This window comes from Geotrypetes seraphini, chromosome 12, assembly GCF_902459505.1.
Source record: "Geotrypetes seraphini chromosome 12, aGeoSer1.1, whole genome shotgun sequence".
Classification (NCBI taxonomy): domain Eukaryota; kingdom Metazoa; phylum Chordata; class Amphibia; order Gymnophiona; family Dermophiidae; genus Geotrypetes; species Geotrypetes seraphini.
The window spans coordinates 68,528,275-68,553,261 of NC_047095.1; the positions used below are offsets into that span (position 1 = coordinate 68,528,275).

General features: G+C 41.4%; 1 protein-coding gene across 3 annotated transcripts in view; it reads right to left on the reverse strand.

Annotated features, from left to right (window-relative positions):
• The window catches only part of MAST2 (microtubule associated serine/threonine kinase 2), a 354,118-nt gene that overhangs the window by 11,436 nt on the left and 317,695 nt on the right, over positions 1 to 24,987 (reverse strand). For all 3 annotated transcript variants that reach the window (XM_033915410.1, XM_033915412.1, XM_033915409.1), the window contains one exon: positions 13,982 to 14,118. In XM_033915410.1, coding sequence (XP_033771301.1) covers positions 13,982 to 14,118 — 137 coding nt within the window. The remainder of the gene's footprint in view (positions 1 to 13,981; positions 14,119 to 24,987) is intronic.

Sequence of the window (24,987 nt, forward strand, 5' to 3'; positions counted from 1 at the left end):
GCTAATCTTCTTTCCTGTAAATCTGCTTTATTCTGGGAACAGCTGGGTATTATGTACCTTGGGCAGCCAAGGTCTGCAGGAACTTCACTTATTAGAAGTTCTGGCTCCACCTACCATCTCTGCTCTACTGGGCATACTCCCTGGACATCAGTTAGTCGTCAAGCAGGCAGGAACCTCTACATGAGGACAGGAAACAAAAGAAAAAGAAAGAGGGAACGGGGGACTCCCCACCAAACAATCAATTCTGCTCATGTGAACTTATTCAAAACAGCAACAATGCAAATTGGAAAACAGATTATGAAACATGAAAAACCTGAACTATAAAACAGGGTTATCAGGATACACCACCTATACAGTTATAAAGAGGGGGGGGAAGAACCCAGGAACCCCTCAAAACTTATTCTACATGTAAACAGATGACCTTCATGGAAAGGCTGGTCTGAGACAGAAAACTGGCTTACCAGTAATTGGCCAGGCGACCTGCGAATCGGACAGAGATAGGGTGGGCTCGTAGAATAAAGTACGGATTTACAAGAAAGAAGATTAGCAGAGGTAAGAACCTAATCTTTCGTTCTTGTACAATCCCACTTTATTCTGGGAACAGCTGGGACGTAACAGAGCAGTCCCAAAATATCAGGGTAGGACCAATGAGCTCGCTGCCAACACCGATACCCCAAAAGCAGAATCCTGCTTGGCCGCCACATCAATCCGACCAAATGTGGCAACGGAGTGTAGGGAAGACCCCGTATTTGCCCTGCAAATCTCTTCCGGTGAAACTGTTACAGATTCAGCCCAAGAAGACAGACTTCTAGTAGAATGAGCCCGGACCCCCAAGGGGTGACTTTTTCCCTGCGGCCATATAGGCAGCAGAAATGGCTGCACAAATCCATCTGGAAATGGTAGCCTTAGAGGAAGGCCTTACGGGCAGGACCCAAGAGAACAAACAGATGGTCTGAGAGTTGAAATTCGTTGGTGACCTCCAAATAATGCAGGAGGTGGCAAACGTCCAGGGACCGCAAGATCTGGTCCTGGGCCTTGGAAACCGAGGGCATGAACGCCGGAAGATGAACTTCATACTTCACAGGGAAGACAGAAACCACCTTCGGAAGGAAGGAAGGTACCGTCCATAGAAGCACTATGGAATCCGTGAACCACAAGAAAAGGATCCCCGGCCCGAGAGGGCCTGAAGCTCTGAGACTCTATGGACAGACGTGAGCGCAACCAGTAAAACAGTCTTGATTCTGGATCATTCAATGAGGCCTATGCAAGGGGTTCATAGGGAGGACGAGCTAACGAGTGTAGAACTAGATTGAGATTCCACATTGGGCAAGGTAGATGCAAAGGAAGCCACAACCGAACCGCTCCTCTCCAGAAATGGACAACGTCCTGGTAAGACGCTAGTGAGCCTCTGAGCAATACAGGACCCCAAACAAGAAAGATCCACGATCTGCACCCTGAAAGAAGCTATAACAAGGCCTTTTCAGGCCATCCTGCAGAAAATCCAGAACCCACGCTACTGAGGGAACCACGGGATCCACCTAGGAACCTGAACACCAAGCCTGGTATCACGTCCAAGTCTGTGCATAGACCATGACCTTGGACTCCTGCTTGCTAAGCAGCCGTATAGCAACAACTGCGGTCAAGTTGCCCCTTGCTACCAAGGCCGCGCACTCAAGAGCCATGTTGTAAGACCAAAAAGGCACAGAACCTGCAGAGCGATTGGTCCCTGAGTAAGAGACAAGGGTGGCAGGAAAACCGAAGTCCCTGACTGAGCTGGAACTGAACTGGATCGGCATACCAATCTCCTCAGCCAATCTGGGGCCCCAAAAATTATCAGGCCCCTGTGATCTGCAATGTGACGCCAAACATGTCCAATCGTGGTCCCAGGGAGAAAGAGGTAGATATTGCCCTGAGGCCAGGACTGCCCCAGAGTATCCAGGCCTTCGCTGCCAGCATCTCACCGACGGCTGTGAATCCGGTCCGCTTTCCTATTCTTGTCACTCGTCATGAGGTCGACCACTCTCCGGGATCCCGTGTCAGGCAACTGAGGGAATCTGCTGGAACATCTTCTATGTCTACCCTATGGGTCACGGACATATCTACTAGATCAGGGGTCTGCAACCTTTAAGACATAAAGAGCCACTTGGACCCGTTTTCGAAAAGAAAAAAAAACTTGGAGCCGCAAAACCATTATAAAACAAATCTAACACTGCATATATTGTTTCTTATCTTAATGCTATATACAGGATCACTAAATTGAAAATAAAATCATTTTTCCTACCTTTGCTATTTGGTGATTTCATGAGTCTCTGGTTGCACTTTCTTCTTCTGACTGTGCATCCAATCTTTCTTCCTTTCTTTCAGCCTCCTGTATGTTTCCTCTCCTCCAGACCTCATTCTCTCCCCCAACTTTTTCTTTCTGTCTCCCTGTTCCCCCTTCTTTCTGTCTCCGTGCCCTCCCCCAAGCCACTCGGTTTGCTGCCACCGCAATCGGGGAACAGCCCCCAAGCCACCGCCGTCCCAAGCTTTCCCTGCAGAAGTGTTGCACTGACCAGCATTCCGCTCCCTGACGTCAATTCTGACGTAGGAGAGGAAGTTCCGGGCCAACAAGGCATTTCTCCTCATTCCATCCAGCCTGAGCCCCATCTCTCCTTGATCCAGGATTTCCCTTCTGTGTCTGTCAGAATTACCATTCCACCTATTTTCCAGCATCACCCTTCTTTGTGTCCATCTCACCTATATCCCTATCTCACCACTTTTTCAGAATCTTCATTTGTCTCTGTCCTTATCTTTACGCCATGTTCACCATTTGCCCTTTCAATGTCTTTATCTCCCCCCCCCCCCACTTTTTCAGCATTACTTCTATGTCTCTATTTCACCTCCTCTTCATGTCCCCTCTGTATCTCTATCCTTATTCAGTAGGTCCTGCTTACCCTTTCTCTTCTTTGTGTCACTATCTCCATTTTCAGCTTTTCCTTTGTTACTGCACCCTGTAGCTAGAATCTTTCCACCCTCCCTCCACTCCGGTATGAAAGATTTCCTTTTGTTTCCCTCCCCTCTCTCTTTCTCTCTCTCTTCTCCTCCCTCACCCACGAGTCCTGCATCTGGCCCTCTCCCTTCTACCTGCACCTGGCAACACCCCCCTGCTCCGCGGCTCTCTTCAGCAACTCATCAGCAGCAGTGATCAAGACAAGCTGCCGACATCGAGGCCTTCCCTCTACGAGTCCCGCCTTTGTGGAAAAAGGAAGTTGAAACAAGCGGGACTCGCAGAGGGTAGGCCCCGACGTCAGAAGCTTGTGTCGATCGCTGCTGCTGAGTTGCCGAAGAGAGCCGCGGAGCAGGGGATGTGGCCGGAAGCAGGTAGAAGGGAGAGGGAGATAGGAAGGCTGTAGAAGCTCTGGAGCATGACACCGACCCCGGCCAGGATGATTTCTTTTTCAGGCGTGCATCTTACAAGTCCGGCATCGCGGCAGGAAATAGCCATGCTGAGCAGTGAGCTCAGCACTACACAGATGAAAGCCTTGCTTGCTGATTGGTCCGGTGGCACGGCGGGGCGGGGCCGCCGGACCAATCAGCAAGCAAGGCTTTCATCTGTGTATGTGCTGAGCTCACTGCTCAGCATGGCTATTTCCCGCCGCGACGCTGGACTTGTAAGGTGCATGCCTGCGTGACACACTACTGGAGCCGCAGCAAAGGTGGAAAAGAGCCGCATGCGGCTCTGGAGCCGCAGGTTGCCGACCCCCGTACTAGATGCTATTCCGCCCTGGAAAAGAGCAGCCGGTGTTCCATACTCAGAGGTGGACTCCTAGAGCCTCCCTATCAGGAATATGGGTAACCTCTGTTGAAGTGTCCGAGAACACCCAGACAGCTTGGAGATGGAGATACTTTTGGACAAGCAAAAAGAAATGGCAGATCGCCCGCAGTTCCAGGCAATTGAGCAACCACTTGTTCTCCGAGGGCAGCCACCGGCCCTGAACCGGAGCAGACCAACTGACTGCTCCTCAACCGGAAAGACTCTCATCCGTGGAGAGAGTCACCCAGTCTGAGATCCAAAGCAGTAGGCCCATGGACAGTCAGAGGACTTAGCCACCACTGCATGCTGCTTCGCCGCTGCCAATCAGGGTAGCAGTGCAGATAATGAATCCCGTTCTAAGCTCTACTGGAGGTGATGTAGCCGAGCCGTGGCCCATTGATCCACATCAATCAATGCCCCCATGCACCCAAGTACCTGAAGACATTGCCATGCTGTCGGAGCTGAAACGGCTAACATCAAGTTTCAAGTTTATTATGGATTTGATTAATCGCTTATTCAAAATTCTAAGCGATGTACAAAGGAGTAAAATAATGAATTACAATTATCAAGGGGAAACAAACCAGATAAATACGACTGACTTGTCAAAACATATGGTACAAAAGAAAAAAATATGGAAAGAAATACAAGTTAATGATAGTAAGTAAGACGAGTAAGGGAAAAAACAATAGGATGGGGAAAACGGTGAGCTTCAAAGAAATTAAGAACTAAGGTTCAGTTGATGCACCTAATCTGATTTTCTAGTTGGTATACCTAACCTAATTTACTAGTTGTCAAATGCATCTTTAAAAAGAAAGCATGACGAATCTTCCCTCTTTGAGCCAATGAGAGAGATATTTGTTCCAGAACATGTAGAACCAAACCCCCAGGTACTCCAACTCTTTTATAGGGTTGAGGTGGCTCTTTCTCAGCTTGATCACCCGACCCAGGTTTTGCAGCAGATGAACCACCTGCTGCACTGACCGGTTCCCTTCGCCAGGAAGGGAGCTCTGATCAGCCAGTCGTCCCGATATGGATGGACCAGGATACCTGGAGAGCTTAGGTGAGCTGCAACCACCACCATAATCTTGATAAAGATCCTGGGTGCTATCGCCAGACCGAACAGAAGAGCCGTAAACTGGAAGAGAAGATCCAGAACAAGGCGGAAAGATGGGGATATGAAGATAAGCCTCCATGAGATCCAGGGAGGCCAGAAACTCCCCTGGGGTCACTGCAGCAAAAAACGATTGTACAGGTTGTATTCAGAAGTGAGGAACCGTCAGGGTTGCATTGACCGCCTTTAAATCCAGAATTGGTCTCCAAATTTCAGAGTCTTCCTTTAGAACGATGAAGGAAATAGAATATCTCCCCAATCCCAAGTCGACCTTAGGCACGGGTTCGATAGTCACAAGACCCAGCAGTCTTTGAACCATGGCCTGTACCCTGAGCGCCTTTTCAGAGCACCCCGTAGGTGAATCCAGAAAGAAATTCAACTGAAAACGGTAAAATTCCAACTTGAGGGCGTCGTATAGGGCCTCTAGGTCCTAAGGGTCCAAGGTCACTGTCTCCCACTCCACCACAAAAGCCGAGAGTCGCCCTCTGATGCGGAGTCGAGGGACCAGAGGCCTGGTGTCAGAATTGTCTTTGTGGAGGTGGGAGGATGGCTGCATGAGTTTATCAAGTTTATCAAGTTTATTAGCAAAATTTGATTGATCGCCTATTAGAATCACTAAGCGATGTACAAATCAAAAATAAAAGAGGTTCACATTTAACAATTTTATGACATAAACATACAAGAATTTGGGAAGGAATGGATGAAAGTTACAATTTTCAAGTAGAGTAGAAAAGGGAGAGAACAAAAGGAAAAGGGGACTGCTGACGGGCAGGACCTCCAAAGTAGGTGAATCACTGACCTGTTGCTGGAGGACTGGCGCACTGCTAAGGGTGCCAGAAAGAATGAAAATGAGGACACCCTGAACTCCTAATGGGGCGAGGCTTGTTTCCCGGCAGAACCTTAGGCTTACGGTCCTGAACACTAACCATAAGGTCATCTAGACCGTGGTCAAACAAGAGTAGTCCTATGAATGTCAACCTACTCAAAGTGGCCTTAGAGGGGGAACCCCAGACTGCCGTATCCACAGCATTCTCCTGGTGGACATTGAATAAGCTCCCAGTTTGCCAAAGACCCTCATCATGACATATAAGGCGTTCGCTAGATAATCCACTCTGGAAAGCAGAAAATCCAGATCACAGAGGACCACGATATCAGGATCATGGCGAAGATTGGAATGGTACGTCTGGGCGACAAAGGTCATGGCTGTGGTTGCACTGACCCCAGCCACCGCAGAACAAGGAGGCAATTGAGAGAAAATTCTAGCCGCCTGTCTCAACATCTTTCAGACCAACTCCTCCATCCTTGGGATTTGGCCAGGTACTAGTGACCTAGATTGGCCACCGTGAGAACAGGCTACTGGGCTTGATGAACCATTGGTTTAATCCAGTAAGGCTGTTCTTATGTTCTTAAGCAAGGTACACTTGGTGACCTGAGCCACAGTCAAAGTCACCTCTGAAGACGCAAAGCACTGGGAAAACTCTGGCGCCATGGGGTAAAGTTTCACCATGGCTCGAGCGCATTTCAGGGGACTCTCCTGGTTGTCCCAAACATCTAATGAATCTGAACCAAATCTGGATTATCAGGAAAGGAGGCAGAAAGCGGTCTCTGATCACTCAACATTCTGAATGGACCAGCTGATCCGGCTGCAGGCTCAATACTCACAGGGATTCTGAAGTGAGATCCTCAAGGAACTAGGCTCCACACGAATCCTGATCACGAAGGTCAGCTAGGTTAGCCACATCAGCGGATGCCCCCGAAGTACCCTGAGGGAGCAGAGGGATGGAAGGAGATGCGGACGCGAAGGCCAGCATTGACCACCTGCGTTCTGGGGTCCCTGTCAGTGAACACAGAGACAGACTTAAGTCCAATGGAGGGGATGAACCAGCAAGCATGTACTTTTTTTCCCCCAATTATGCCTGATACAGCATATCAAACAAATTCCGGGGGGAAAGACACCCTTCACCCGTGGCAAGTGCTGTTCTGTGCACCTCAGAACTAGAGCGCTTAGATGATTTATGAGGCCTTTTCCCAGAACTACGCTTGCATTTCATTGAAACGCCACCGCCACTCTTTTGAGGGTCTCCCAGCGCAATTTTCATGGCATTTGCAACAGGAGATTCTAGAAGGACCTCATCAGAGGTGGAAGACACTGAATTTGTGCCCACCGTGCCTCCCTCGTGGGCTGCAGCGCACATGGAACACAGCTGCAAAACCAATAGCCATCCGCCACAAACGAGGCATGAATCCATGCCATCATGCCCTGAGAAGTTTGGAATGAAAACAAAGCTCCTAAGTCCAAAAAATATACTTTTAAAAAGTTTGAAAAAAAATCCAAGATGGCCGCTGTGGGTGCTGATTTTGCCCTAAAATAGCCTGGGAAATACACAGGGATCCCTGGAAAATGGCGATATTAGAGGTGGTAGAGGTTGTGGTGATGGTGGGGTTTAGGGCTTGCAGGGAAACCACCCTGAAACCCCTTTTTAGGACCCCCCAAAATCGCTAAATCAGGCACGCAAGCAGCTTGCAGGGAGATCTCAAGCCTCAGGAAGCTGGAAAACTGGATTTCAAATCTGACTGCCTCACCTGCCCGACCACCTCAGTCAGTGAATTCCAACACCTTCAGATTGCTCAGGAGAGGTACACAGTCCAGTCCCAACCCTGCCTCCACAGAACTGCGCAGCCCACGCTTCACCCACTAGCGGACAAACCTGGGGCGAGCTAGCTCCCGATCACGGAGCCTTGATTTGACGTGCAGTATGTCCGGGGAGCTTACTGCAGTGGCAGGTAACCCCCCAAAGGCAGACTCTACTCCAAAGTCTGCGATCTCCCGCAGAAAGGATTTCCCGCAGGGTATTTCCGCAGCAGAAGGGCAAACCCGTAAAAAAAAAAAAGAAGATTAAAATACACAAAAATTCAGCAATAAAACACAACGAGAAGAGAAAAGCTCCAATAGTTTGTAGGAATACAAACTGATATCCAGGGAGCATGCCCAGCAGAGGAGAGATGGTGGGTGGAGCCGGAACTTCTAACAAGTTCCTACAGACCTTGGCTGCCCAAGGTACATAACACCCAGCTGTTCCCAGAATAAAGTGGGATTATACAAGAAAAGCTGATTAGTGTCCTTTCTACCAAATATCACAAATACTACCATTTATCATTTCTATAGTGCTGAAAGGTGTACAAATAATTTTATTCTGTTCAATGGAATTTTTGTTTTCTTGAGCTGGCAACAATATTCCCTCTATGCCAGGGGTGCTCACACTTTTGGGCTTGCGAGCTACTTTTAAAATGACCAAGTCAAAATGATCTACCAACAATAAAATTTTAAAAAACACAAAGCACACTGTACGCAGAAAAAATGTTAATTATCATTTATATTCTGGGTTTTTTTTTCAAAGCGGTCAAGGCGGATGACTTTATGCAAAGTCACCTCAGTAACAATACAAAAATAGACAAATATACCCCCCTTCCTTTTTACTAAACTACGATAGCAGTTTAATAAAAGGGGGCCATAGTGCAAAATTTAGACAGCAGATATAAATTCTCAAAACGGACACATTTTGATCACTAAATTGAAAATAAAATCACTTTTCCTACTTCTGTTGTCTGGTGATTTCATGAGTCTTTGGTTGCACTTTCTTCTTCTGACTGTGCATCCAATATTTCTTCCCTTTTTTCAGCCTCCTGTATGCTTCCTCTCCTCCAGACCTCATTCCCTCCTCCAACTTTTTCTTCCTTTCTCCCTGCCCCCTCCCTTCTTTTTTCTCTCTGTCCCCTTCTTTCTGTCTGTCTTTCTCTCTCCATGCCCCCTCTCTTTCTTTCTGTCTCTCTCTCTCCATGCCCCCTTTATTTCTTTCTGTCTGCCTTTCTCTCTCCATGCCCCCTTTCTTTCTGTTTCCCTTTTTTCTTTCTGTCTCCCTGCCTGCCCCTTTTCTTTCTTTGTCTTTCTTTCTCCCTGCCCTCCCCCAAGTCACTGCTGCTGCCATCAGGGAACAGGCCCCCAGGCCACCACCACCGAGTTCTGCTCTCCCTGCTTCCCGACAGCCTTCCCCACCCGACGTCAATTCTAACGTCGGAGAGGAAGTTCTGGCCCATTCAGGCAGCGATTGGCTAGCCCAGAACTTCCTCTCCGACATCAGAATTGATGTCGGGTGTGGAAGGCTGCTTGGCCTGGCACTTCTGCGTCCTCTTTACGGCGTTGGGAAGCAGGTAGAACGCAAAGTCAACGCGAGTCTATCATGGAGCCCGGGATGGGCTCCGCAATTGACTTGCGTTGCCTTTACGATCTATTGGTTGATCGCGATTGACCTTTTGGGCACCCCTGCTCTATGCTGTATGTGAGTCATCCACCTACCTACCTACTGTTGGGGGGAGGCAATGTATCAAAACTGTGGTTTCAATCATGAGGGAAAGAAAGGTTCTGCTGAACTCCAAGAGGAGCTGCTTGCCTCTCACAATTTAAATCACAGGGCCTCAGATAAGGTGGTATACAAAATGTTATGTTAATCAGGTTTTCTATTCCACCTTTATCTATTCAGTTCAAGGTTGGTTACATTACAAGAGGTTGGGTCTTTTACAGGAAGTTACAATAGACAATTATAAACTATAAATGATAGAAAGCAAAGTTACTTACTTGCAACAGGTGTTCTTCATAGACAGCAAGGGAATGCAGCCACACTTGCTCATAGCTAAGCTAGTGCCATAACTGTCATCAGAGGGGTGTAGTTTCCAGAGGCAAGATAACCCGTACATGCTCAGTAAAAAAAAAAAAAGTCTACTTAATTTAGGAGAGAGCACCGGCTACGAGGAATGCTGTTTTCCCCAAAGGTTCAAAAAGATCTTTCATTAAATGGTCCAAAACAACATTGAGGTCCCAGGTCGAAGGTGGAGTGCAAAGTAGAGGATGGAGGTTGTTAAAACCTCGTAGAAATCGAGAAACTAAAAGGATTTTGTAAAACTGGTTTCTACTCCAGCAAGGAATGGTATGCAGAGATAGCTGAAAGATGGAGTCGCACAGAATTAGTCTTCAGACCCGAATCTGATAAGTATAGCAAGTAGGTTAAAATGTGATCAATTGGGCAATGAAATGGATCTTGAGTTTGAGTGTGTGCCTATATAGAAAAACGCTTCCACTTTAACCGATAAGATTTTCTTGTAGATAGTCTCCTCGCTGCCAGAAGAACCTCCTTTACTGATAAGGAGACTGGGATCTCAGAAAGGATTGACCATTCGATTTCCATGCTGTGAGGTTGAGACTGTGAAGATTGGGATGTAACAGGTGACCTTTGTGCTGGGATAGAAGAGACGGATAATCCCCTAACGGAAATGGGGGAGCCTTGAGAATGTCCGGGAGTATCAGATACCAGATTTGTCTGGGCCAGTGAGGTGCAATGAAAATGAGCTGGGCTTGGTCTCTGATGGTCTTTTGAAGAACCTTGGAGATTAATGGAATCGGTGGGAAAGAATAGAACAGACTGAGCTTCTATAGTTTTGCAAAAGCATTTCTTGTAAAAGCAGGTTGAGCAGGACAGGCGGTGGCAGGTTGGGAACATCTGTACCCCCCTTATCGCCCTCTGATACTCTGTGAAGATCTCTGCACCGAGGAGGGAGAAAACTGTTTGTAGTCCCAAAAGGTCCTTCTGGAGCCATGAAAAGTAGAACACCCAGGCCCCTTAGGTCTGGACCAACTATCCGGCAGAAACTTAGGGCGCCGGACCATCACCGCATCCATGAGATCATCCAACCCTTTGCCAAATAATAACTGCCCCTTAAAAGGCAGACAAGTCAAAGTTGCTTTGGAGGTGGAATCTCCGGCCTACTGCCGAATCCAGAGCATTTGGGCTGAGACCTTTGCCATTACTCTTACAATGTCATATAAGCTATCCGCCAGGTAGTCCATCCCAGCCATAAGAAGCTGAGGAGGAGGATCTACCGCCTCAGTATGTAGCTGAGCTATATAGGCGCGGGCCACAAATGACATAGCCACAGCAGCTTTGACACCAAAATTAGCCGTCTCAAAAATTTTCCTGAGGATCACATCCACCTGGTGATCCTGCATATCTTTTAACACAACACCCCCGTCACTAGGTAGTGAAGTACGCTGGGTCACCTGGGCCACCAAGGAATCCACCTTGGGTTGTCCCAGCAGCTGGTGACACTCCAGCGCCAGAAGATACAAATGAGACATGACACATTGAGCATTCCACAAGGGACCTTCTGGAGAGTCAAACTGTTCTGTGACTAAAAAACTCAAATCTGGATGCCAGGGAAAAATGGCAGATTGGGTGCGTGTACTGCGGAGCCATGGAGAAGAGGGAGAGGCAGCAGTAGACTTGTCATCCAAGCCCAATTCCTGTAAGGATTCAGCAATCAAGTCAGGGAGTGCTGCAACTTTAAACAAGTGCACCCACAGTCGGGTCTTCTCCAGGATCTGGAGCCCCTAAGGGATTCACGGATTCAGTATCCCAATCCGGATCCTCCAATCCGGGGAATAAATGATCAGCGAGATCTGGATCCGCTGCTGCAGTCTCCTAAACAGGCTGTGAAACAGCCGAGGTGGTCTGAGAAACTGACAACCCCGAAGAAATACCGGCACTGTGCGACGGTGGAGGGGCAATAGATGAACATCCAGCAGCTGGACCCCTCAATTGAAACTGGGACCATAAAAATTTTATGAACTCTGAGAAGGCATCTGAGCCCTGGGGCATAGAGTCACTCTTAGATGACTTATACTTGCATTTTTTAGGCTGTGGAGAATCCGTCTCACAGCTGGCCAATAAAAGCGCGGATCTAAGCCCTGAAAATAAAGGTGGCGGCCCCAATGGGCTAGCTGAGCATGTAATCACCTGCTTCTGTGAAGGGGAGGCTGAACCAGTTACCGCCCCCCCTTAACTAGACCATAAACGCAGAAATTTTTCACCAAATTTGGCATGAATCCACACAAGGAGACCCTAAGAACTCCATTATAGCAGTTTTCGTGGCAAAATGCTTGAGTACCTGATTGTAAAAACCGCTTAGATAACCTTGATAGGTGGTATATAAAATCCTAATAAACTTGAAAATTTTGAATTTTACAGAAGCAGGGAAAAGTAAACAGACCAAATTTACTTCAAAAATGACATTTCTGAAATTTTAAAAATTACAAAAATAATAAATTTCAGGTGAGGTAACAGAGGAACACTAGGAAACCTTCAAAACCCCTCGAAATTAACTTTTAAAAGATCAATTTTTTCTGAGCCCGTCAGCTCTAATCACAGACACCATACACAGAGAAGCTCCTGCTGCCTCCAGCCTTTTCACTGGATAAGAACATAAGCATTGCCTCTGCCAGGTCAGACCCGGGGTCCATCGTGTCCAGCAGTCCGCTCCCGCGGTGGCCCCCAGGTTCATGACCTGTAAGTCCTTACCTAAATTTTTTATTCCCTATTCATTAGTACCTGTATAGTTACCCTCTATCTGTACCCTTCAATCCCCTTCTCCTTCAGGAAGTCATCCAATCCTTTTTTGAAGCCCAATATTGTACTCTGCCCTGGGAGCGCATTCCAGGTGTCCACCACCCTCTGAGTGAAGAAGAACTTCCTAGCATTCGTTTTGAATCTGTCTCCCTTCAATTTTTCTGAATGCCCTCTTGTTTTTGTTGGCCCTGTTAGTCTGAAGAATCTGTCCTTCTCCACCTTCTCTATGCCTTTTATGATTTTATAAGTCTCTATCATGTTCCCTCTAAGTCTCCGCTTCTCTAGGGTAACGAGCTCCAGCTTCTCCAACCTTTCAGCATATGAAAGGTTTTCCATAAATGGTTCAGAATTCATTGACAAACTGCTAGAGATTCATCTTTCAAGCTAATCTTCTGGCTGCTAGTCAAACACCCCTGTCTGACTATGTTTCCACCCCTGTGGATCACCGGATGCGCATCTGGAAAGGCGGAGGTGCAAAAACGCAGCCAGCATGCTGCAGAACACCGCTGAGCCTCCTAAGCGCACTACACAGTCTGCGCTCGATTCTCTGCTTAACAGGGAGTGAGACTAGGTCAGGGACGGCCCTGAACTCCAAGAAAGACTAAGCAGATTGGCTAACAGGTACCCCAAAGGGATCGGCCTGTCAGCTACAGACCGAAGTTTGTGAATTCTCAAGCAGGCAGCCGGTTAAAATTGCTTGAAATGTGAAAGAACCGCGAAAGGGAAGGAAACTTCACCGAATTAAAACCAATAAATGTGGGAGAACAGAACTCTAACACCTGCAGCCATACATGCAGAAAAGAAAGACTGATGGGAGGAGCTAAGCTAGCCTGTGAAGTACCCTAGAGGCGGAGTGGAAAACCTGGAATGATTCTCTCTTCTGCAGTCCATGCGGGTAAAGGGAAATAACCCTATGGTCTCTAGAATATCTCACCTATTGCACTGGATTAGCAATAAGTCCATGTCCCAAAGAGCTTACAATCTAAGATAGCATCTGAGGTAATAAGAGATAAAATTACTTGTTCAAAGCCATATAGCATGCCAATGCGCCCATTGATCTAACCACTGGGTCACACCTTCTTCTACAACAGTACTTGTCATTTTTATAGTACTTCTGGGCATAACTAGTGCTGTAAAGTGGTGAGTAATTATGGGGTAAGTATTCAGGTATAACAACTTCTTGTCACTATGGAGCTTACAGTTCTAGAGGATATCTGCAGCAAAGGGAAATAAAAGTGAGAGGTCCAAGGTTACAAGAAGTGTCAGTGAGAGAACTGGAATTTAAACACTAGTTTCACAAAGAGCTACTTGGATAACTAGGAGCTTCCAAAATTGAGATTCAACAAAGTATTAAAATGCAGCATACATGTAGCTCTTTGTATGCGATTTTAGGATATTTATAGGATTTGGAAGAAGATTTTAAAAAACCTACTATAAGAGTTCAATTAGAATATCTTTTTTACTATTATTATTTTTTTTTAGAAAGTGGTATGAACACCCTAATAAAATAAAAATGTTCTGGATAAAAAAGTTGTCATTAAGAAAACAAAATGTTAACAAAGGACAAATGTCAGCACAGAAGCATCAAAACACGTTCAGTGCAATAAGGGAAGACACACTCACCTTTCCTGCCCTTCTTTAGTTTTACTCTTCTTGTTGCGACGAGCCATTTTGGACTTGTAGCTGGCCTTCCGTGCTGGACCCACCTTGATAGATGTGTTCTCAAAGGGAGTGGTAGAGATAGAGACCTTGTTTCCACTCTATCAGATATAGAACAATGCCAAAAGTCACATCTTTAGAGGCAAGCAAGGGCTTATAGTGTGATTAAGCAATGCACAATACATGGATGGACATCATAGAGTCACATTATTTTTTCTAACTAGTTTCTTTAGTGGACAATGGATAGTTTCACAACTCTACCCCAAAGTTTAAATGCTCTTCTTAATATTCATATTACTATATGAGGGTGGTATGAAAAGTTTAGTAAAAAACAAAACAAAAAACCCCAAGATAAACAAATATACAAGGGTCATTTCATAAATAATGCACACTATTTTTTTATTTACATGTTTTGGTTTTTTTTTTTTTTTTTAAATTCTTTATTCATTTTTAATCTTTCATCAAGTGTACAATAAAAATAATACATATATTTACAAACATCACTTGATAAATCTATCAAGATAATAACAATTGTATATATATCTAAGCCCTGTTTCCCCCTTCTTTTCTATATTATTTTTAATTAAATCAATCTTTTTCATATTTTCTTTATACTTATTTCTTCATTTATTCAATCCCTCCCCTTTCCCCTCCTTTCATTAGTTATGTTAAGAAAATGGTGTTTATTCATTACAAAACAATGTCAATGGCTCCCATATTTTATTAAATCTTTTATAATTTCCATTTTGTATTGCTATTGAACGTTCCATTTTGTATGGATGACAAAGTGAATTCCACCAGAAATTAAAGTTAAGTCTTGTGTGATCTTTCCAATTGGTAGTAATATGTTGCATGGCAACTCCTGTCATAATCAATAAAAGTTTGTTATTACTTGCCGATATCTGACTCTTTTTTCTCATAGACATGCCAAATATCACAGTATCATAAGTTAACGCTACAGGATTTTCTAATAAAGAATTTATTTGATCCCAGATCGAATTCCAAAAGGCTAATATATAGGGACAAAAAAATAGAAGATGATCCAAAGTCCCTACATCAAGCTTACAATGAATGCCAGCATCTATTAGACAAAGAACTATTTAATTTTTGTAATCTAACAGGGGTCCAAAATGCTCTATGTAAAAGAAAAAACCAAGTTTGTCTCATAGATGCTGACAATGTACATCTTATTCTCCAAGACCAAATTTGTGGCCATTGAGATGTTGAAATTTGATGCTTGATCTCAATGCTCCAAATATCCCTAAGACCATTTTTAGGTTTTTTGTTAACCAATTCACTAATAACTTTATACCACTGTGCGGCCTGGTGACCCAGAAAATCTGCCTGGAAGCATATAAATTCCATGCTATAATGAGAATTAAGATTTTTCCATTCAGGGAACCCTGCCTGAATTGCCTGCTTCAATTGCAACCATTTATAAAATTGTGATTTATTCAGTCCAAATTTATTTTGAAATTGTGTAAACTCAAGCATATTTCCATTTGAAATAACATCATTTAAAGTTCGTATTCCTGCATTTAACCAATGCTTCCAGACAATCTTAGAACAGCCAATTTGGATCCTGGAGTTTAGCCAAATAGATTGATTTGTTGATTTATTAATAGGAATTTCAGTTAAATTACTTACATACCTCAGAGTTTTCCATGTATCTAATAAAATTTTATTTTCTTTATACAATCTGGGCATCTTGATACTGAGAATGTGACAAAGATGTAAAGGAGACAGGAGTCGCCATTCCAAATATAACCAATCTGTAGTGTATTCAATGAGATCTGGGAGGACCCAATACATACCTTGACGTAAAATATAGGCCTGATGATACCTATAAAAGTTTGGGAAATTTACCCCACCCTCCTTAATTGATTTCTGTAAAGATACTAAAGCAATTCTAGGTGTTTTACCAAGCCAAAGAAATTTAGTAATTATTGAATTCAATTTTTTATAAAAAGAGTTTTGAAAAAATACTGGAATCATACACATTTGATAGCAAACCACAGGCAATATCATCATTTTTACGGTTTGAACTCTCCCCCACCAAGATATATGTAACGGGTTCCATTGTTCACATAATTCCGAGACCTTTTTTAATAAAATTTTTTCATTTTCTTTTACTGTGTCTTCTATTGAATTTTTAATCCAAATTCCTAAATATTTTAATCCATCCTCCTTCCAAACAAAAGGATATGAATCAAACATAGATTTTATGCAATGTACATTAAGCAAAAGTATTTCAGATTTATTCCAATTGATTTTATATCCTGAAATCATTCCAAACTTTTCAATCAATTCTAACAAACACGGTATAGTTGAACCTGGATTGCGCAAATATAATAAAATATCATCTGCATAAGCAGATAATTTGTATTCCCATTCTTTCAGGGGAATATCCTGTATCCCCTTTGTCTGGTTAATAGCTATCAATAAGGGTTCTAACACAATATCAAACAGCAAAGGAGATAATGGACATCCTTGTCTAACTCCTCTATGTAGTTTAAAACTTTCAGATAAATTATTATTAATGTATAATCTTGCCATAGGAGAGCTATACAAAGTTTTAATCATTTGAACAAAAACAGGACCTACACCAAACCAATCCAAAGCCTGATACATGAATGACCATTCTACCCTATCAAAAGCTTTTTCCGCATCTAAAGATAGAGCAAAAGCTGGTTCATTCATTATTTTAGTTAAATTTAAAGTATGAAATGCCAGTCTTGTATTGTTAGAAGAATGTTTGTTAGCAATGAAACCCGTTTGATGTACATCAATTATGTAAGGAAGAGCCTTTGCCAATCTTAATGCCAGTGCTTTAGCCAATAATTTTCCATCTACATTAATTAATGATATTGGCCTGTAATTCGAAACCAAAGTGGGATCTTTATTTGGCTTTGGCAAAACAATCACCACAGATTCTGCCATAGTACTTTTAATACAACCTTTATTAAGTTGAAACTGATATAAATTTAGTAAATATGGTAATAATGAATTTTGAAATGTTTTATAGAATTCCACAGTAAAACCATCCCCACCTGGAGTGGATCCAACTCTAAGAGACTTCAATGCTGTTTCTAATTCTTTTAATGATATAGGTTCTTCTAAACTTCTTTTTATATGATCAGGAAGTTTTGGACCCTCAAGAAGATTTAAAAATTCCATACCTTTTTGAACTTTATCATCAGAAGGCTCAGAAGAATACAACTCTTTGTAAAAAAACAAAAATTGATTTAAAATATTACTAATTTGATTATGTTTATTTCCTTTCTCGTCTTTTATTGCAATTATTTTTATTCTTCTCTTCTTTGCTTTAAGATAATTTGCAAGTAAACTTCCTGCCTTATTGGATTTTCCATAATACAAGGTTTGCGAAGAAAACAAATCTTTCCTTGCCATTTTTGAAGAAATTTCATTATATTTACCCTTAGCCTTTAATAAAGCTTGCAAATTTTCGTGATTCCATTTATCAATTAATTTAGACTCCAGCATTTTAATTTCTTTTTCCAAATTTGAAAATTGTTTAATAAGTTGTTTTTTAATAAATGCAGAATAAGAAATAATATTACCTCTTATAGTAGCTTTAAATGCATCCCATAAAATTTCCGCATTAATATCTGCTGAAGTGTTTATTTGGAAAAAATCCAAAATTTTTAATTTAATTTCTTCAAGAAAAGTTGAATCTGAAACCAATGCATTATCAAATCTCCATAATGATCTATTATATTCACTATTATCTATTGTAAGTGTAATCCACACTCCTCCATGATCAGACAAAATAATTGGATCAATGGAAGCTTGTGTCACTTGTTGCACCATGGAATTTGATATCAATATGTAATCAATTCTTGAAAAAGATTTATGAACTGGTGAGCAAAAAGAGAATTCCTGATCATTAAAATGAAGAATACGCCATATATCTTTCAAATTACATGTATTTACCAAATTATCTAACCCTAATGATTTTATATTTTTGCTTGGCCTTTTATCCAAAAAAGGATCCATAACAGCATTAAAATCTCCAGCTACTATTAAATTAGAAGCAGCCAGTGGGAGTATTAATTTTTGTAAATTTGTAAAAAAATCATTTTGATTTGAATTCGGGGCATAGATATTTAGTAAAGTCAAAGTATTATTTCCCATTCTCATTTCTGCTTGGATCCATCTTCCTAAAGGATCAAAATCTATCATTTTAAATGAAGCTAAACACTTTTTGTTCACTAATATAGCCACTCCCGCCTTTTTCCCCACTGCAGGGGCGAAAAAGCAGTGTTTTACCCAATTATCTTCTAGCTTCCTGGATTCAACCACTGACAAATGCGTCTCTTGAATATAATACACATCAGCCTGTTGCCTTTTTAAAAATGCTAACATTTTTTTCCTCTTTATTGGGTGATTAAGGCCATTAACAGTGAGCGAAAAAATTTTAATCTCCATCAATCCAATTAATTTTTACAAAAGCTCTTTCATTTCTTATATCTGAACAAAAATCTTAAGTTATTTGAAATGAATAAACACCATTTTCATTTATATCCCCCAGTCCAATATCCCTACTCAATTATCAATTCCCCTTAACCCCCCTCCCATTCCTCCCTCTCCCACCCTTAAAATTGACTGATAAAACCTGGAACTGCACATACAAGACCAAGTAAAGCTAAAATAAAAGCTCTATACAGACCTCAATTATAAAACAATATTGTATGTAATAATCATATGTATTACAATATTAAACATCAAAATAAGAAACTAAAGATCTTCCATTCACATTATAAATGACAAAAGAGAATGTTAAACTCTATATATTTGCTAAAAGTATCAGACTCGTAAGAAACCCTGAAATAAAAAGTAATTATTAATAATATGTGTTCCCCCTTTTTTATTATTGTTATTATTTATTTATTTTTTAAATTTATATTTTCCCTTTAAGTATTCTTAATGGAACCCAGTAAACTCTAAAACTAGAGTCCCTTGAAAATCTTTGCTACCAAAAATCATTTGTATTTAAGATTTTTCAAAAATCTCCATTAACTCATCAAAACCTGTGAACTAAATCTGTCACTATATACTCTTATCTTCATGAATATACTAGAATAACATATATCAGAGATTTTAGTATCTTTTCAAGATATGTAACAGCAAAAAGAAAAAATAATTTCAACTTTAAAAAGTCATCTTTTAAGATAAAGAGATTAAAGGCTCATAGAGAAACAAACTGTTTTTTTTTTTTTTTCATCAGTGTTCCATTTCACTGTTGGCATTCAAATTAAAACAGAGCCAAACTGTCATTTAGCATATTCTCAAATATATTAAAGATGAATAATAATTCAAATCAAATAAAAATCAAGATGAATCAATTTCAACTCCATGAAATGAATAAGCCAAATTAAATTGACATCGGTTGCTCCCTTTGATTTAAAAACATTTCCAACTTCACAGGCTCATCAAAGCTCATAGTTTTGTTGTCAATAGTTATTTTCATAATCGCAGGGTATATCAGGCCAAATCTAGCTCCGATGTCTCTTAACTTCGGCCTCATATCTAAAAATTTTTTCCTTTTATCTGCCGCTGTTTTAGCGAAATCAGGAACGATGTGCACTTTGGCATCCTGACATTTTAAATTCGCATGTTCTTTAGCCATTCTTAACACCTCTAAAACTTGTTGGTGTCTTAGCAACTTGAAAATTAGGGGGCGAGGACCTTGTAAAGTATCAGGTCTCCTCATTGGTATGCGATGTGCACGTTCAACTTCTATCGGATATTTGGATTTGAGGGGCAGGACTTTCATCAAGAAGTTTTCAACAAATGAGACCGGGTTATTTTTCTCCACCCCTTCCAGTACACCCAAAAGTCTCAGATTACTCCTCCTCATGCGATTCTGGCAATCCTCGACCTCCCTGGTGAGTGCAAAGATTTTATCTCTGTCCAGTTTATATTGCCTTTTTTCAGCTTCAAAACTGTCCATTCGCATTTCTAATTTTGTTATTTTGATTTCTAGCACTTCAGTTTTTTTATTTAAAGTTGTTACTTCTTCCTGTATTTCATCTAGTTTTTTGGCGTTTTTCAGAAGAATTTCCTTTATTTCTTGTAGTTCTTTCCATAAATCAATGTCACTTTTATCCCTTGACAACGGACATTTCGACGGTGTCGCCGGCTCCGGCTTAGATCTTTTGACACTGCCGGTATTTGAAGTCATCATATCGGATTTATTCTGCTTTCCTGAAGCCATCACGTTGTTGTTTTTCTTCTTTTTATACTTTAAATGAAATTTTTATTTTCGTATTTTATGCCAATAATGTCTGTAAATACAGAGCCTCTGCCTTACCCGTCCATTCTCGTGCACTCTCAGGCCACGCCCCCTCCCATGTTTTGGTTTTTTTTTTTTTTTTTTTCAAGTATTTCTTTACAATTCTTCAATACAGTCTCCCTGCTTTGCAATGACCAAGTCCCAAAGTCCGGGATGCTTCATTATTCCATCCAAGACCCTGTTCTTGTTCAGTTGCCGAATGGATCAGGTAACGGCAGAAGAAAGCTCTTCCAGAGATTCAAGACGATGTCCACGCATAGGTTGTTTCCACTTTGGAAAAAGGTCAAAGTCTGGAGGACTCATGTCTGGACTGTAGGGAGCATGAGGTAATATCTCAACAGTATTTGCGGAGTTTTTCAATGACGACATTCCCTATGTGTGGGCAAGAATTGTCGTGAAGAATGAGTGGCCCAGCCAAGAGTAACTGAGGGTTTTGTGCATTTTTTGCAAAAAATCATGATAATACACTGCTGTGACACTTCTTCCACATGGAACTTTGTCTGTGATGATGATGCCTTCATGTTCATAATCAAAAATCATCATTTGTTTGACTTTTGATTGAGCTCATTGAAATTGTTTTGGTCATGGGGAAGATGGAGCTCTATACTCGCTGGAATGCGATTTCAGTTCCGGCTCAAAGTCCCACGTTTCAGCAATAGCAACAATGCGATTCAAGAATGCCTGACCTTCAATGTCGAATCTTTGTTTCAGCCTGGTTGCATTGTCCAGGTGTCTCAGCTGCTGTTCAGCAGTCAAGAAGTGGGGGACCCATCGTGCAGAAATTTTCTCTTTTTTAAATCATTTGTCAGAATTCGGTATATTGATGTCGGTGGAATCCCTGTGGTTTTAGAAAGTTTCTCGCATGTCGCACGATGATCTTATTCAAGAGCTTCAGCTACGAGTTTCACACATCGTTCATCGGTTGTTGATTTCGGCCTTCCTGGTCTTGCAATATCATCTGTGCTCACACGACCACTCCGAAAACGAGTTGCCCACTGAGAAACTGTACTACGGTCCACTGTTAACTCAAAACAAACTTCATGAAACGCACTGTGGATTTCTGTTGGGTGCTTGCTATGTAGAGTTTCAATCTTGATGTACGATTTCTGATCATCAACAGACACAGTACTCGAGACACCTGCAGCCTCCATTTCCCACACTTGTCCCAGGAGTCATGTGCCTGGGGCTCAAAATTGTCAGGGAGGCCCCAGGGCCGATGATAGGAAGGCGCAAACAGGGCAGCTGCCTTGTCGGGGCCCCTCTGAAAAGGAACATTTAGCTGTTTAAGTTCAGATCCAGGGGGCCCCGCAGTCTGAACTTAAACAGCTAAATGTTCCTTTTCAGAGGGGCCCCGACAAGGCAGCCATTCTCACAAACTGTTGGCGGCTGCCCCGAACCTTTCCCTCTGCAGCGATCTGCCCTGTCGGAAGCAGGAAGTTGTGGCAGAGGGAAAACTTCAGGGCAGCCGCTGGCAGCTTGTGAGAACAGCTACCATGTTGGGGCCCCTCTGAAAAGGCAGGAAACAAAAACCAGTGGCACTGATGTTATAACCGTTCCATCCCGGGTTCCACACGGCATCTTTCTCTCCTTCCTTAGGTAGACTAGCTAGTTTTGGCAGGTATTTTACAAGTTCATGTGTTACATGGAGTGGTATTTGCATAGCCCTTGATGTTTTTAATTCACTTCTTGGTTTTGCATTCAGTATCGCACAATCAGCTAGCATTGCTTTTAAAATGAACTGCCTGCTGTCTTCATAAGGCGCCTCTTTTTATATCAATTACATATATCTTACATATCTCTATGTTCACGTTCTGAGGTGTGTCATATAGCGCTCAGCGGCATACTTTATTCTGGTTAAGTAGATCCACTGTATCCGTTAACTGCTTGTCCTGGCTTTCAGTACGGCATACACCATACGGTTTGTCTCAGAGTCGTTTACTTATTGCTTCATAATTGTTCTTAATCGTAATGTTTTTATGGTGCTCTTTTCAAATGTCTATGATTGACTTTTTTTTTCATATGTAGCGCTCTATATTTACTTTTCTTATTTTTATTTATGTATATTACTGTTGCTCCCCATAAGATATACATTGTCTCATTAGGACTAGTTACTCTGAGCATTTTTACTTATTGATATTTCAATCTTTAGAATCTTTAGCTGATATTTCCAATCTGGTCTCAGATTATCATTTTTTACTGACTATATTCTCTTGGGTTATATATTTCTTTTCAATTTCTTGTAGTACACAGTATTCTGTGGTGCTATTTCGCATTTTTCATATTTGCGCTGTATAACATAACATAACATAACTTTATTCTTCTATACCGCCACAATCAAACGATTTCTAGGCGGTTTACACAGAAGAGAGCTGGACAATCAGCGAAGTACAAATAGTTAAAAATATAACATGTTTCCTATGTATACACAATATAAAATTTTTGTTATCAATGAAATTTCAATTAGGAGATGAATTTCTCAAACAGTACAGTCTTAATTTCTTTTCAAAATACACCATAAGACAACATGGCTCCACTAATGTAACTACCCAACCAGGACTGCTGCTTACATGCATGAAATGCAAGAGTCCTATCCAAAAAAGACCTGTATCTTCAATCTCTGCACTGCATCCCTCGGCACCTGCCTAGACAAAATAGACTTAACCTCCTATAGCTATGCAGATGACATCACCATTCTCCTTTCTTTTGATTAGCCAACACCCACCATGACAGACACACTACACAGAACTTTAGAAACAGTGGCAAACTAAAACTAAACAAAATTCATACTTTTCAAAAAAAAATAAAACCCCAACCATAACAAACCTAGTAATAAACTCAATCACATACCCCATTCAAAATGCTGACAGGCCATTGTCGGCTTTTGGCTGATGGGCTTAACAGACTTGGTGTTTTTGAACAAGAGTGTGGAATGCTGATGATACCTTGAGTGTTGTAGCTTAAGGCTTTTGTGCATATTTTATGCTAGCACTCATCTGATCGCAGTTCTTTTTTTAATCTTTATTCATTTTACATCTTACAACAAGTGTAACAATAGATAACAGTTAAATTGAATTGAATATAACACTTGAATCTCTATCATATTCAACATTAAAACATTAAAACTTAACCCATTCACTCCCAATCCAACTATAACCTATGTGTTCACAAAGCTCATATACAATATTCTTTATTATTGATCTAAATATTTAATTAAATTATAAAATCCTTCCCCCCATCCCTTCCTTCTTATTGCATTTATAATAGAAAAATTGTATTTATTCATTACAATATCTTGTCAATGCCCCCAGATTTTATTAAAATTATTATAGTTCCCTCTTTTTATAGCAATTGCTCTTTCCATTTTATAGATGTGACATAATGAATTCCACCAGAAGCAATAATTGAGTCTATTCCAATTCTTCCAATTAAATGTGATTTGTTGTATGGCGACTCCTGTCATGATCAATAAAAGCTTATTATTGTTAGACAAAATTTGACTCTGTGCCCTCATTGATATTCCGAATAGAATTGTATCATAAGATAATGCCACATGGTTTTCCAATAAACAATTTATTTGACCCCCAAATATATTTCCAAAAGGCTAAAATAAAGGGACAATAAATAATAATGTAATGTAATGTAATGTAATTTATTTCTTATATACCGCTACATCCGTTAGGTTCTAAGCGGTTTACAGAAAATATACATTAAGATTAGAAATAATAAATGATCTAGAGTCCCTACTTCGAGATTACAATTCCAGCATCTATTAGACTTAGAGCTATTCAACTTTTGTAATCTAACTGGGGTCCAAAAAGCTCTATGTAAGAGAAAAAAACAAGTTTGTCTAACATACTAGCAGGAAGTGATTTTATGGTCACTCCCGAGTACCTCTGTTAGGCCCCCCTCCAGCTTAAGAAAGTAAGGCTGGAATGTAGTGTTTAGCTCTGAGGAAGTTTTTTTAATATAACAATTTATTTAAAAAATTATAAAATCATTTGTTATTAAATTAAAAATTATAAAATTAATTATTTGATTATGAAATTATAAAATTGATAGGAAGTTATAAATTTAAAGAAACATAGGGAGGAGGAGGTTTTTGAGCCAATGAAGTAGCTCATGAATACAAACTGCTTGAAAGCTAATGAGCAGTAGCAAGCTTGGAGTCTGAGGCTCTTTCCTCCTTTCCTTGTGAACTGAATACTATATTATGATAGCTTAATATTATATTGAAAGTTAATCCCTTTTAATTAGGGAACAAGTGAATATATCCCCTAGGTGTTTGGAAAATTGAACCTGCATCCTTTCCCAGGCAGAGAGCCCCCCAAATAAGAGGTCTCAGGGCACCAAATCCTCAAAAACAAAACTTACAACTGAAAATAATAAAAACTAAACACAGCAGATCACCTCTGCACAGTTCGCTTGCAGAAGGAAAAACTGAAGGGGGCACTCCACTCCACTGGGAATGAGGGAGGGGCTGAAAGCTGTGAGTGATACACTTCTGCAAAGCTGGTCAGTGGCTGGGGATTGATCACCTAACATATAGACTCCTATGTAGATGTAACAGAAACCCATATTAAACCCTGTTCACCAATCTGGGCTTCCTTAGGCTCAGGATCCAGAAGTGGTGTTGGGCTGTTAGCTGTACCCTCTT